We start from the raw sequence: 15,193 nt of genomic DNA on the forward strand, positions 1-15,193 counted from the left end.
GAAGGTCTAGGAGCTCTGGGAAGAACATTCATAAGATAAACCAGAGGGATTGATGTCCTCAATAAAGCCAGGAGGAAAATGGGTCTTTGTTGGTCTTTGTCTGGGGGTTTAGAGGTTTGATTATTCTGCAGATTGGATCCAGTTATTCTCTTGCAGAGGGCATGTGTCCATGAGGGTTCTGTAGCCTTTGACATTTTTCTGGGAAAACTTCTCACTATGACTGGAAAACTGTTATCCAGGCCATCAGGCTTTAAAACAACAGTTTATAATGCATTTTCAAATTCTCATCTTGGGAAAACTCATTTCCATCGTATTCGGTCAGTGAAAGCCAGGAAAGTTGTGGAATTCCATTTGAGGTACTGAAGGAAACCATTGAGGAAATAATGAGAGCGCAACCGAATTCTCTGAAACTGAAAACTCAGGAGTGAAAGTCTGACATGGTTTATGTATCTTCACACACGACAAAGTTTACATTCACCCTTATGGCACAAAAAGCTCTTATGAAGAATGGGGCTTCACAGTTCTCCACTCCTACTGGCTAAAAAGATTTCAATGGCTCTCTCCATGACCAGGAGAAAGCTCTAGATGTGGTAATCTGTAGTGTTATAGTGTTTGTAGAACTTCGTAGTTGAAAGTCTTTCTTTCCATTATCCATTTCTTCAGTATATTAGTTTGTAAGTATTCTAATAAATAAACCACCTCCAGAGCGCAAATTTGCAACACTGAAGTCTCTACTTTTACTTCTGTGTTCTGGGAGTGGTCCATCCTGCTAGCCAATCAGAGTAAAGAATTGTTAAGCCCCACCCTGTTACCAAAGTACATTGTTTATATAAAGATTGTTTTACAGGTTATTTTTAATTCCTGAGTTTTGCGTTCATTCTTTACCACAAATGTATTTTATTTCCTATTTACAGAAAAAGCCTGAAGTGTCTGAGACGTCTTATGAAACTGGGGAAACTAATTCTTTATTATGAGGTCTCTACACAGGGTTTGTGGATGTTGGTTATTTTTTTAGGAGTGATCTGAGATATTATAGAGTGTGTCTTTTCACTAATAAACCTGTCTGCCGGCATTCCTCAGATGACAAATGATGTGGAAACCACAGAGTTCATTGTACAGTAGGGCCCTTAACCCTCCTTGCTCCAGGAGTGTTGTATCATGGCTGGTCCTGTGCCCAAATGTTTAACAAGCTGGAATGTGTAAAAAAAGAATGTGACAAGTTGAAACCTATTTCTTCTTCTTCACATTGCATGAAGAGTGACATCAGAAAAGGATCGTCCATTTAACCAAAAACCAAAGAATGAGTGAGAGTTCAAACAGAAAGAACAGAAGACAGAAAATCAGCTGTAGTAATGAACAAAAACACTGTAACACTGTAAAAGTGTAAATGGTTTAAATGTTGTAGTCTGTATATTATAAATACTGCCACATCCACCTGCAAAGACAGAAATAAAACTCATCATTAAATAAAAGCATTGATGCTGGAATTTATCCCCAAACGTTTCAAACACCAGAATTGTTTACAGAAGCTTATTTTACAGAAATTAGTCACTGGAGCCATCAGAATGAATTAGCTGCTGGAATCTGCTTAGCTGGAAAGCTGACATGGCTTACCATGATTGCCACCAAGTTTCCAGATTTCTGTAACATCTGCCTGAAACACACAAATAAATGTATCACAATTTTTACAGACTTCATATCATTAATAATAAATACTAGTGATGAGCATGTAACCTGTTCCTGGGTGTGTTCAGAAAAAGATCAAAAAAAGATCAACAGACACGATTTCTCATCAGTGTACTCCATCTAAAATGATATTTTATAGCGTTCAAATTCAAACAATGTACTATAAAAGTAAGTGATGTTCCAGGTGTAGGTGTGAGATGTTACAGGATGTTAGTGCATGATGTGGAGGTGGATTAGTGGATTATCACCTTCTACCATGGTCACTTTCCAGCACTGAGGCGTTCAAGCTGTTGTTGATGTTTGCAGAGAAAACTGATTGAATGGATCAAACTGAAGCTTATTTTCACTACGCAGTTTATATACGCAGAGTTAGAGCTAGAATTCGGTTGCTCCAAATCACATGCAGAGATAAAGTAGTGCCTGAAGATCACACTTATTTACATGAGAGAGGTTGGAGGTAACTCCTGGTGCTTTTTGGCCATTCTTTTTCTCATTTTCTTCTCCTGTTTTCAAATTCATCTTGTCCCAAGAGCTGTTTTAAAAAAAAATCCCCGTAATCACCATAGAAGTTTCACCACTTGCAGAACTCCTCCATGGAGCTCAGTGAGGTCATTAGAAAACAAGTACAAACAATGGCTCACTCTAGATGGAACTGGAACTGGATGTTACCATGGTTACAGTTGTTTATAAGCAGCGCATATATTTAGATTCAACAAACTACCAACACTCTGAACTTCCAGCCAATCACAATCCACTATTAACACCTAAACTTCAAGCCAATCACAATCTATTTTTCGCACCTGAACTTGCAGCCAATCACAATCCACTATTCACACCTGAACTTCCAACTAATCACAATCCTGGATTCTCTCTAATCATGGTGTAGTCATGAATATATATAGAGTATAGAACATCTGTGATTGTTTGTGTGGTTGTACTTACTGAATATTCTGCTCCGTATAAAGATATAGATGCCTACAACCACAGCCAGCTTTAGTCCATTGATTGCACCACTGATGATAACATCTGGAACTTTCAGTACATTACAGTCTAAGCATGGAACCGCTTCAAATGAAGAACAAAGTGTCAACATAAAAATATGCTTAAAACTGAGTTACTCCATCTACAAGAACATAACTCTACATGTCTACAAGCAAAACACTAGACTTACCATCACCACTGCTGAAGAATGGCCCTTTGAAGGTGATGTGATTCACACTGCAATCATAAAACTCTTCCTCCTTCGGTTCAATCTCCACACTCTTCCTTAGCTGGCAGGTGCCGTCACCATTGGGCCTGAATCCTGAAGATGTTTCCAGATGTTCAGGTACAGAAGTTGGGTGCTTCCCCAATTTCATAATGATATCTTTATGGTAGAATCCTGTGGCCAGGCAGGTCAGGGTCAACCTTCTAGATCCAGCTAGTGATTTCTTTAGGAATATATAAACATCTGGTGAAGTTGAAAAGGCAGAGAATTGTAAGATATTTGTATTACTTTTTGTTGTAAATCCTGATGTGATTTTAGTAAAATCTGTTGGATACTTACGATAGTATTTTTAATTTTTTCCATATTCCATGAACTTGCTGAGCCAGTTCACACACTCTTTCTCTAGGTAGGCCTTGGTGTACAGGTTGAGGATGGGAACTTCATTCCATTTCCTTTTGGTCGGTTCAGCAGCCTGGACAGCCTGGTACCATCGTAGGCATACTCACTGATTCCTCTCACAAATTTAAGACTCCCATCTGCACCTGCATCGACCACACGGTCATGTCTCCACTGAAGAACATGAAGATCTAAAATGCAGTGAAAGTAAAGAACTTTTAAACAGTTTTTGTAATATACAGTATGTGATTATTTATAACAAAAATTCACTAACCAGTCTTATTGTGTCTCATGCGCTCCATCAGGATCTCCAGGTTCACCTTAAACCACTGCTCTTTGCTCTTGCGGGACTGAGTTCCTTTTTCCCAGTAATCCTGTGGTATCTTCTCTTTCATCCAGAACTGTTTAGGAACCTTAACCTGAGTCTTGCTGTCATAGTAGTCGATCACTCGATCATCGAGCATTCCCAAAGCAACGAACTCATGGATTCCAAGCAGATTGAGAGGTTAGGAGAGACACGTGTAGGTGTAAAACAGAGAGTGTTCACACTAATTATGACCTATGAGAAGACAATGAAAAGAAAATGCTACCTCAGTATTTTTTATTTTTATTCCATTGCCCATTGTGCCTGATGGCTTACTCACCGTTTACGTAGCATTTTTGATACGGTGTGGGGTTGTTAGCAAAAGGGCTTTGCTCAGGGGCCCCATTAGTGGCAGTACCAGGCGATACCAGGCGATACCAGTGGCGATACCAGGCTGAGGCCCCCCCCACCAACTTTTAGGGAGCTACCACCTCCATGAAGGGGGTCCATGATGTGGTATGTACAAAGACCAAAGTTTAGTATAATGTCTACCAGATCAAATTCAAAGTTGGCAGTGGAATTTCTACTAGAAGATGCAGTGCATGGATTTTTATCTCCCTTTTTCTATTTTTCGGTGCAACAATCTGGAAATGAAATTGACTGTGAAGGTGAGGGTGTGGTCAAAATGGCCTGGTCAAACGATCTCACCAACACCAACCCCAACCGTGCAATATACTTGTAATAAAACATCTGTTACCTGCTGTATTAAAGACTCTACAAGCCTTCATAGGGTTTTCCCTGTTTAAATTGCATGTGTGCAAATCACATTAAAAATAAAAACTTAGCACGTTTTTGATCTTACTCCATATATGAACGTCACACCTCAGTCCATTTACCACATGATCTAAGGGAGTTTTTCCTTGCCACAGTCGCCAGCGGCTTGCTCATCAGGGACAAATTCACACCATTCACCTTAACTGTTGATTTGTGTAAAGATGCTTTGAGACAATGTCTGTTGTGAAAAGCGCTATACAAATAAACTTGACTTGACTTGACTTGACATGATGATTTGCTACAGATGCAGGAAGGTCAACCGGCTGTATAGTTGTGCTCGTCCATGTCATTAAGAGATTCCTACAGCAAATTTTTAATTATTAGCAGGTGGCAAGGGCCCTCTGAGAACCTGGATGCTACTAACTTAGAAATAAGTGAGGTTCAGCAGATTTACCACCTTAACCTCCTTATACAATGGAAAGAAGTTGTCCTTCTGAATTTGGTAAAGGTCGTTCCAGAGAGGGAGGAAATGGGATTGAGATAGATCTAAAAACAATAGTCCTACTCATCCTTTCTGGAGACCACAGCTGACTGTCCCACTTTGGTTCACAGTGATGAATTGATATACACCAAATGGCCCAATAGACTTCGCAAGTGGATTGTATGCAATGAATCTATTTGGAAAAGTGCAAAAAAAAAAGAAAACATGCCTTTAGGTGGACGATGTCCTCTAAACAGGGGTGTAGATCTTTTCTGTTCATCTCATTTAAATAATAATGCATTTAGAATCCAGAATGCTATTTGTTAATTTATTTTCTGTGACACGCTCTGGGTTTTTCAGGAAAAGTGTGTATTTAAATGAAGAAACCGTGTGATGTGATGGAGAAGTCGAATGCATTCAGCATACAGTGTGTGTCTGATTATCACTGCTTACATCAGATATTACTTAGACTTTGGCTTTGATGAGGACAAACCCAATCAGCCACCTCACACTACCTGCCAGGTGAGTGTCATCTAAACAAAACTAACAGAAGGCATGATACTTTTACTTCATTTTATGTTTTGTTCATGTGTGAAGATAAAAATCAAATTAACACAATTAATTATTCAATTAAAACGATCATGATCAACCAAAATCACTTCTGGAATTGGGATATAATTAATAAGTAGAACTTACTTTAATCATAAACATGGTGGAAAACCAAACACACACACACACACACACACACACACACACACACACACACACACACACACACACACACACACACACACACAGTATAAATGTAAGTGACTCACCCCCTCGAACTGGAACAGGAGCTCCGAACAACACGAGTGCTGAAAAGACGACTGAAATCTGCCCCATTGCCTCCTGCCTCTGCACCTGAAGCCTGAGTGACTTCACTCTGACACCTACGAGGACGTTTTCTGCAGGTGTGGCCACAACTGAAAGTATTCTCCACTCAGAGAAATTAACCAATCAGCATTAAGGAATGTTCAAAGGAATTCCATTTAAATTTATTTTAAAGATTTTTTTCAAATAATTGATACAAAACTTTTTTATTTAGAAAATTACTTTGTTATAAACATGTAACTAAAGTCATTAATAAAATACTATTGATGAATAAAAAGGATTGAGGAACCCAAAGGGAGATTTAGAATCTCTTCACCAATCACAACTACACTATCTGGCAAAATGTATCGGGACCTCCAACTTTTCCAGCCATATGTGGTTCTTCCACAAACTGTTACCACAAAGTTGTAGACACACTTTTACAGGACGTTTTTCAATGCAGTAGAAACCTGCTCCAGCATGACAATGTCCTCGTGCACAAAGCCAGCTCCATGAAGATCTGCTTTACATAGGATGGAGTGGAAGATCTTCTCCTAAAGACCTCTACAAATAAAACTGAAGTGAATTGGAAAAACCTGCTGAAACTGTTCCCCTAAATCTTCCAAGTGTTTACTCTTCATCCACACACTCATTTCATTATTCAGTTTAACACTGTTCTAAATGACTTCACTTTGGTCCAGCTGATCAGATTCACTCGTTCATACAAATGTTTCGACCAGGCTATAAAAAATAGCTTGTTTTTTTGGTGTTCAGACGAATGTTTTGCAGAAACATGCAGAAAATGTCACTATTAATATAATATTCATTAATAACTATAATTAATACAAATGGAACATCAGAGTTGTTTGTGTGATATGGGAATGATAATTAATGAGGAATCACTCATTTGTAAATAAAGCGTATAAATAAATCACAGCAACAGCTACACAGTATCGACTCACTGCTTTATCAAAACAAAGACTTTAAATATGAATAAAAACCTCAATAATGAGGAAAACAGAGCCATTTCACTGACCGATTCCCAAAAATCTACTCTTTCAGTCTCAGTATTCGGAGTCGACAGTCAGATTTAAAACTACGCTTCAATATTGATTCATTTGGATTCCGTTATCAGATTTTTACTTTTTTACTTTATTAAAATAAAATAACATGTAAACTAATTATAGAACAAAAAAACTTTTATAGTGAATAAAAAGAGTCTCTTTGTACAGGTTCTGAGGGTTACCTCAGGTTTACCTCAGATTCACATCAGGTTTACCTGATGCTAGAGTCAGATGAACTAGCATTATCTTTTATTATAACTAATATATTAGTTGTTTATGATAATAATTTACCTAAATACAGCTGATTAAATACATTATTACGACTCTGATTCACCTCAAATAAACATCTGAGAAACTCTGAGCTTCTTTCAGGTTATAAATCATGTTACTGCTAATTTGGGAAAAGTTTTACATCAGAAAAAAAATGTAAATTTTCTCATTTGGATAAATCTTTCAGTAATATTAGAATTAACTATCTGTTATTTGATTGCTTGATGTGTTTCTTGAATTCTGGATGAATTCTGTAGAACAGCAGATCTGACTGTAGCAGCTGGTGTATATTAACACACTGGTTCTATTACTGTGGGGTTTTTATAGCAAAAGCTCAATAATCTCACTGAGAAATACATGAGTGATTGTTGATACAGTGAAGTAAAAAAAACAAAGACTCGTTTAGTGCAGAACTGATGGTTTATGGAAGGAGTCTCCAGTGTCAGCACCTGTGTAACAGTCAGTGGTTTGTTTTGGAAATGACTGTACGCTTATTCTCAATCTGGCTTTAAATATACAGGTCAATAGAATCGACGTGAACAAAATATTATTTGAGAATTTTTAGTTTTTATTCTTCACCATCATAAAAACGATACACAAGGTAAAATATAAAATAGATTTAAGGCTGTAATTAATTTCCTGTAGTAAATATAGATAAGTCTCACTTCCATTATAAATTTAAAGATGCTGAAAGTTTAAAAATAAAGTACATTTAAAAGAAAGCAATCATCAGCAAATCACACAGGTGAAAAAAAACAATACATACTGTATACAGTGGGGCAAAAAAGTACTTAGTCACCCACCAATTGTGGAAATTCTCCCACTTAAAAAGATGAGAGAGGCCTGTAATTTTCATGATATTTACACGGAAAAATCCGGAAAATCACATTGTCTGATTTTTAAAGAATTTATTTGCACTTTGTTATATACATTATATAAACATTGTTATATATATTTTGTTGCCAATGACAGAGATCAAACGTTTTCTGTGAGTCTACACAAGGTTTTTACACACTGTTGTAGTACATGGAGCAGGAGCTTCAGGAGAAGCACAAACTGAAAAACGGGTAGAATCCGTAGCATAGGAAGTCCAGGGATGATCTCTAGTGCAAACTGTAGATCAGATGGTGAGCGAGTGGGAACGGGGGCCTTATAAAGGGGAGTGTAGATTGGAGACAGGTGAAGGTGATTAGTAGGAAGGCGAGGCTGAGCGAGTGTGCTGAGTGCAGGAGGGAGGCGTGGCTGGCATTATAATTGTCTATGTATTTTTTCTGAATCAGTTCTGATGGCTTTTATACATATACCTATATCTAATATATATGTACACCAATCAGGTATAACATTATGACATTATAATATGTGGAAAAGTAAATAACACTGACACTCTTCATCATGGCACCTGTTAGTGAGTGGATTTATTTATCAAGCAGCATCTGAACATTTTGTCCTAAAATTTGATGTTAGAAGCAGGAAAAATGGGCGAGTGTAAGGATTTGAGTTTGACAAATTGTGACGTCTAGACGTCTGGGTCAGAGCATCTCCAACACTGCAGCTCTTGTGAGATGTTCCTGGTCTGCAGTGGTCAGAATCTATCAAAAGTGCTCCAAGGAAGAAACAGTGGTGAACCGGCGACAGGGTCGTGTGGGACGAGGATCATCATACTAGCTCAAACTGCTGAAGAAGTTCATGCTGATGATGATCGATGGGTCACGAGTGATTTAGCAGCAAAAAGGGGACCAACACAATATTAGGCAGGTGGTCACATGCCTGATCGGTGTACATTATATTTGCCTTTTTTAGATTTTATTCATTTATACTCTTACTGTACCGCATAACTTATTTAACGTTAGCATATTTATGTTCCATACTGTGCAGCACAAGTGCACTATTTATAAAAAAAAAAATACCAGAACCTCAGTATGGTGAGCTGAAATTTTTTTGCTTCATGTGAGGATAGAAAAGAGAAGTGTATAAAATAATAACTGATCGGATCTCCTGCATTCGCTGATCATTAAAGCTGAGCAACATTGTGGTACACTGGAAATCAAGTCAAGTCAAGTCAAGTCAAGTCAAGAGGCTTTTATTGTCATTTCTACTATACACAGTGGTACACAGTACACAGTAAAAACGAGACAATGTTTCTCCAGAACCCTGGTGCTACACTAAACAACAACAAACAAAACAACATAGAGCTACAACACAAGTTACATAAAGTGCATCGAGTGCAACCTGGTGAACAGTGCAGACGGACAGTACAGACAGACAGTGCAGACAGACGACACAAGACAAGACACAAAACCCTATATAGCGCCGACCAGTAAACCTACTGTATACTTGATTATACAGTACTGTACAAGAAAACTGTAAAAACTATACAAACTAAAAACTATATCCCAGAAGTGACAATAAACAGAACAATGTAGTGCAAAATATACAGCAGCAGTCGGTGCAAAAAACAGCATGTAAACAGTATAATACAATGATAATGATAAATGTGCAAAAAACAGCAGTTGAGAGTGTGGTACAGTTGAGAATAATAAATAATAAATAAATGAATGGTGGTGGAATGGATTGAGATGAGTGACGAGTGTGTGTTAAGTGTTAAGTCCAGGAAAAATTTTTACAGTTCGTTACACACATTTGAGTGTGTGTGTGTGTGTGTGTGTGTGTGTGTGTGTGTGTGTGTGTGTGAGAGTTCCGTTTCATTTCTGTGTATTAAGTAGCCTGATGGCTTGTGGAAAGAAACTGTTGCATAGTATTGTTGTGGCGGCCCGAATCGAACCGTTTTCCTGTTGGTAGGAGTGTAAAAAGTGTGTGTGAGAGGTGTGTGTGATCGTCCACAATGCTGTGTGCTTTGCGGATGCAGCGTGAAGTGTAAATGTCCATGATAGAGGGGAGAGAGATTCCGATGATCTTCTCAGCTGTCCTCACTATCCTCTGTAGGGTCTTGCGATCCGAGACGGTGCAGTTCTCAAACCAGGCAGTGATGCAGCTGCTCAGGATGCTCTCAATGGTCCCTCTGTAGAACATGGACAGGATGGGGGGAGGGAGGTGGGTTTTCCTCAGCCTTCTCAGGAAGTAGAGACGCTGCTGGACTTTCTTGGTGATGGAGCTGGTGTTAAGTGACCAGGTGAGGTTGTTTGCCAGATAAACACCAAGGAATGTTAAGGATCCATCAATAATCAGTGGAGATTGGTCGCTTTGTGCTCTCCTGAAGTCCACAACCATCTCTTTCGTTTTGTCCACGTTCAGAGACAGGTTGTTTGCTCCACAGGCAGTTGAAGGCAGTTAGCCGTTGCACCTCTTCTCTATATGCTGACTCGTCATTCTTGCTGATTAGACCCACCACGGTCGTGTCATCAGCGAACTTGATGATGTGGTTCGAGCTGTGCATTGCTACACAGTCGTGAGTCAGCAGAGTGAACAGCAGTGGGCTGAGCACACAGCCCTGGGGGGCCCCAGTGCTCAGTGTGGTGGTGCTGGAGATGCTGTTCCTGATCCTGACTGACTGAGGTCTCTCAGTCAGGAAGTCCAGGATCCAGTTATAGAGGGAGGTGTTCAGGCCCAGAAGGTTCAACTTCTCGATCAGGTGCTGAGGAATGATTGTGTTGAATGCTGAGCTGAAGCCAATGAACAGCATTCGTACATACGAGTCCTTGTTATCCAGGTGGGTGAGGGCCAGATGGAGAGTTGTGGAGATAGCATCGTCCGTGGAACGGTTTGGACGATACGCAAACTGCATGGGGTCCAGGGAGGGTGGAATCTGTGTCCTAATGTGCCTCATGACGAGCCTCTCGAAGCACTTCATCACGATGGGTGTGAGCGCAACGGGACAATAGTCATTGAGGCAGGAGACAGAAGATTTCTTCGGCACGGGAACAATGGCCGTTGTCTTGAGGCACGTGGGAACAACGTTGCTGCTCAGGGAGATGTTGAAGATGTCAGTGAGGACATCTGCTAGCTGTTCTGCACATTCCCTGAGCACTCTGCCAGGAATGTTGTCTGGTCCAGCAGACTTCCGTGGGTTAACTCTGCATAGAGTTTCCTCACTTCAGCTGTGGTTGGACAGAGCACCTGGTCAGTGGGAGGAGGGATGGTCTTCCTCGCCACCACGTTGTTCTGCACCTCGAACTGGGCGTAGAAGTCGTTCAGCACATCTGGGAGGGAGGGGTCACGGTCACAAGCAGGTGATGTGATCTTGTAATTCGTGATCGCCTGGATGCCCTGCCACATGTGCCGGGTGTCTCCGCTGTCCTGGAAGTGGTTGTGGATTTTCTTCGCGTGTGCAGGCTTCGCCTCTCTGATGGCACGAGACAGTTTGGCCCTTGCTGTTTTTAAGGACGCCTTGTCCCCTGATCTGAAGGCAGAGTCTCTTTGTTTCAGCAGCGCACACACATTTGCAGTCATCCACGGTTTCTGGTTGGAGCGTGTAGTGATGGTCTTGGAGATGGTCACATCATCAACGCACTTGCTGATGTAGCTGGTCACTGATGATGTGTACTCCTCCAAGTTGATGGAATCCTCATTGGTTGCAGCCTCTCTAAACATGTCCCAGTCGGTGCACTCAAAACAGTCCTGAAGAGCAGAAGTAGCTCTATGGACAACCCACCACAATTGCCTATTGTTTACATATTGTTTACATTTCTATTTTGTTTACATCTTTCACTACACACTGTTTACTGTTTATATGTACATTTGCTCATACATTATCCTTTTATATATATATATATATATATATATATATATATATATATATATATATATATATATATATATATATATATCTTTATACCTTATATTCTTTTACTTCATTTTATTTATTAATTTTATTTTATTTTAATAGTTTTTCTTATACCTTATAGTTATTTATCTGCCTCCTTTTCTTTCCCCCATCCTATTCCCTCAAGCCGGACCATCGTACAAAACATTTCACTACATGTCGTACCCTGTATGTATGTGTATGTGATGAATAAAATTTGATTTGATTTGATTTGATTCCTTCTGGCCAGGTTTTTACCTGTTTTAGAACCGGTTTAGAGCGTCTGATGAGCGGTCTGTATGCTGGAATTAACATAACAGAGCTGTGGTCTGAGTATCCGAGATGGGGGCGGGGCTCCGCACGATACGCGCCGGGGATGTTTGTGTAAACAAGATCCAGCATGTTTGCTCCTCTCGTTGCAAAGTCCACATGCGGATGGAGTTTAGGAAGCACAGTTTTGAGATTCGCATGGTTGAAATCTACGGCGATAATAAACAATCCGTCGGGGTAAGCATTCTGCAGGTCGCTAATAGCACCATAGAGTTCACTCAGTGCCTCCTTAGCATTAGCACTGGGTGGAATGTACACTCCGACGATGTAAACTGTGGTGAATTCCCGTGGTAAATAAAAAGGTCTGCATCTAACATTCACAAACTCCACTAGCGATGAGCAGTAGCGTGAAACAAGCCCAGAGTTCTTACACCATTCCATGTTGATATAAACACACACGCCACCACCGCGAGTCTTACCGCGGTGAAATACTTCACCAGTTATGAATGGTAACCTTGTGATTAACATTACAGGCAACATGCTTTTTAAATGAACGACTTTCTCTCTCATCTCTCACACTTACTATCATTTTGTAAAAATAAAGTTGCATTAAATTGTAGTGTTGCTAAGCTATAAATAAATATATTTTTATTAGCATTGGGTTTCCTAGTTTGGATGAAGCACCTCTTTTTCCAGATACAACCTCAGAATACTTAATTCACAAACTATTACAACTAACATTGTTAATAATTTGATCAAGCATACCAGAATTATTTCGGGAGCAGATTTGATCCTTCGTCAGAATTAACATTCCCCTAACTGCCAGAACTGTTGCTATCTGCAGAGACAATCTTCCGAACAATTATTTTCTGATTTATACAGTTATATACTGCTATTTAAACTATACTGCAGTTCTAACAAACTGTTTATTGACAATTTGGTCACATTTAGCAGAATCATTCTCTCACAGTAGTACTGTCCTGGCTGCCACTTGGTGAGTCACCACTGCTGTTTCCTGAAAAACACCACAATGTTTAGCTCAGAGAAGCACAGTGCCACTTCCTTTAGAGGAAACATGAGATACAAGCAATTATCCAAACATGTTTAATACACAGTCTGAGATAAACAGAAAGGTTTGGCTGAGATTTTTTTGTTTTTACCAGAGTCACTTGAGGTGTCTTGATCTTTCTCTGGAAAAAGGGGAAAAAAGGTCAGGTCAATATACAGATCATTTTATTCATCTCTGAGATAAACGCACCTATTACTGCCACACAGTTACAAGTGCACCAAATGTAATCATCATAAATGAGACAAAATGAGAAATATCATATGTTGTTGATTATTACTTTTATACAATGCTTACTTTCCAGCATTGACAAGTTAAAGCCGTCATTGATGGATTCTGGGATTCCCATTACCATGACCTTAAGACTGAGTGATTGGACATTTGTAGGTTTTATACAGAAATATTATTGTAAGCTGTAGATAAACTAATTAGAATTCAGGATTAGAATAAAGTCAGCATTAAAATTCAAAATGATCCACCACTTATCCCACCATTTTCAAAATACTTGACACTTATTAGTTAAGTTGGTATGATCTGTAGATGATTTTGTAAGAAATACAAAGCAGTTATCCCTTTTTCCACTTACTTTTAGACTCTGGGGCAGCAGCCGGAGCAGTAGCTTGGGCAGGTGCCTGAGCAGTAGCTTGGGCAGGTGCCTGAGCAGTAGCTTTGGCAGGTGCCTGAGCAGTAGCTTGGGCAGGTGCCTGAGCAGGAGCTGGGGCAGGTGCCTGAGCAGGAGCTTGGGCAGGTGCCTGAGCAGTAGCTTGGGCAGGTGCCTGAGCAGGAGCTGGGGCAGGTGCCTGAGCAGTAGCATGGGCAGGTGCCTGAGCAGGAGCTGGGGCAGGTGCCTGAGCAGTAGCTTGGGCAGGTGCCTGAGCAGTAGCTTGGGCAGGTGCCTGAGCAGGAGCTGGGGCAGGTGCCTGAGCAGTAGCATGGGCAAGTGCCTGAGCAGGAGCTGGGGCAGGTGCCTGAGCAATAGCTTGGGCAGGTGCCTGAGCAGGAGCTGGGGCAGGTGCCTGAGCAGGAGCTGGGGCAGGTGCCTGAGCAGCAGGTTGAGCAGGTGCCAGAGGAGCAGGAGCTCCTCCATTTAACAGGGGCTGTACCACTGAACAGAATTAACAGAGAAGCTCATCATTATAATGTAACTATCGATGTACTTTAAAGATATAAAACGAGAGCAATGTGTGAGACCAAATTGTTTAAAGGAGCAATGTACATGTTATCTTTTTTCTGTTTTGAAACTCACACTATATGGCACCTGACTGGAGAGACACAATTGTGTAGGACGTCTTTGGATGCCACAGAATAAAATTTCCCTTTATTTGAACTAGAAGCGCCGAACCTCTTCCAGCATGATGGTGTACATGGGTTGGAGAGGAAGATCTCCTGCTACAGAGCTTTGACCTCATACTGAACACCTTTGGGATGAATGTGAAAAGTTTCTGCACCCCAAGCCTCCTCGCCTCACCTACATCACTACCTGACATTATTGGCATCCTTGTATCTGCATGAATCTCCAAAAACTCTAGTGGAACATCTTCCCAGAAGAGTGGAGCTCATTATAACAGCAAATGGAGACTAAATGTGCAATAGGTTGTTTAAACTTATTCTTATGTGACCATAAACTTTTGTCTATATAATGTAACTAGAAATTAGCTTGCAATGTATTGAAATAATGAAGAATAGGTTCCACCTACCTGGAAGCATTATATTTACATTGGGATTTGATCGTGATCCCGAAGCTAAACAAATAAAAGAAACAGAACAACTCATAAGTATATGTAATATATAGTGTCTACATGTTTACTAAATCTTAAATGTCTGTATCAGAGTAAATTATTGAATAAGAGAAGTCATGCTATTACACAGTTCCTTTACAAGAACCCAACCAAGTCCCATCATGTGGTTATACTCACTGATTATTCCGTTCTTCTTAAGGATGAAGAGAATGACTGCAACCAGAACGACCAAAGCTCCAACCACTTCCCAGATGATGCCACTCTGAATTTTCGGTACGGTGCAATCAAGACATCGAATATCTTCAAAAGAAAAACACAACAAAGT

The 15,193-nt window shown here is 40.1% G+C and overlaps 1 protein-coding gene, 1 long non-coding RNA gene and 1 pseudogene across 3 annotated transcripts; all 3 read right to left on the minus strand.

Annotated features, from left to right (window-relative positions):
- Positions 1–425: 425 nt before the first annotated feature.
- LOC310729353 (major histocompatibility complex class I-related gene protein-like) lies at positions 426–4,103 on the minus strand (annotated as a pseudogene). Its single transcript, XR_014538379.1, has 7 exons — positions 4,032–4,103; positions 3,564–3,837; positions 3,248–3,480; positions 2,858–3,196; positions 2,629–2,751; positions 1,615–1,650; positions 426–1,435 (listed from the first exon to the last, which is right to left on the minus strand). The product of XR_014538379.1 is annotated as a major histocompatibility complex class I-related gene protein-like (transcript).
- An 8,711-nt stretch (positions 4,104–12,814) lies between these two features.
- LOC310729328 (uncharacterized protein) lies at positions 12,815–14,063 on the minus strand (the record flags this gene model as incomplete). The annotated part of the gene is made up of 3 exons (XM_083547442.1): positions 12,815–13,078; positions 13,224–13,253; positions 13,716–14,063. The coding sequence occupies 3 exons, from the start codon at positions 14,061–14,063 to the stop codon at positions 13,028–13,030; spliced, it is 429 nt and encodes a 142-aa protein (XP_083403568.1). The 3' UTR covers positions 12,815–13,027.
- A 7-nt stretch (positions 14,064–14,070) lies between these two features.
- Positions 14,071–15,174, minus strand: LOC310728986. Its single transcript, XR_014534431.1, has 3 exons — positions 15,046–15,174; positions 14,827–14,871; positions 14,071–14,234 (listed from the first exon to the last, which is right to left on the minus strand). It is a non-coding gene; the product is annotated as an uncharacterized lncRNA (long non-coding RNA).
- Between the last annotated feature and the right edge of the window lie 19 nt (positions 15,175–15,193).

Source organism: Silurus aristotelis (genome assembly GCF_946808225.1).
Source record: "Silurus aristotelis genome assembly, chromosome: 7".
Classification (NCBI taxonomy): Eukaryota; Metazoa; Chordata; class Actinopteri; order Siluriformes; family Siluridae; genus Silurus; species Silurus aristotelis.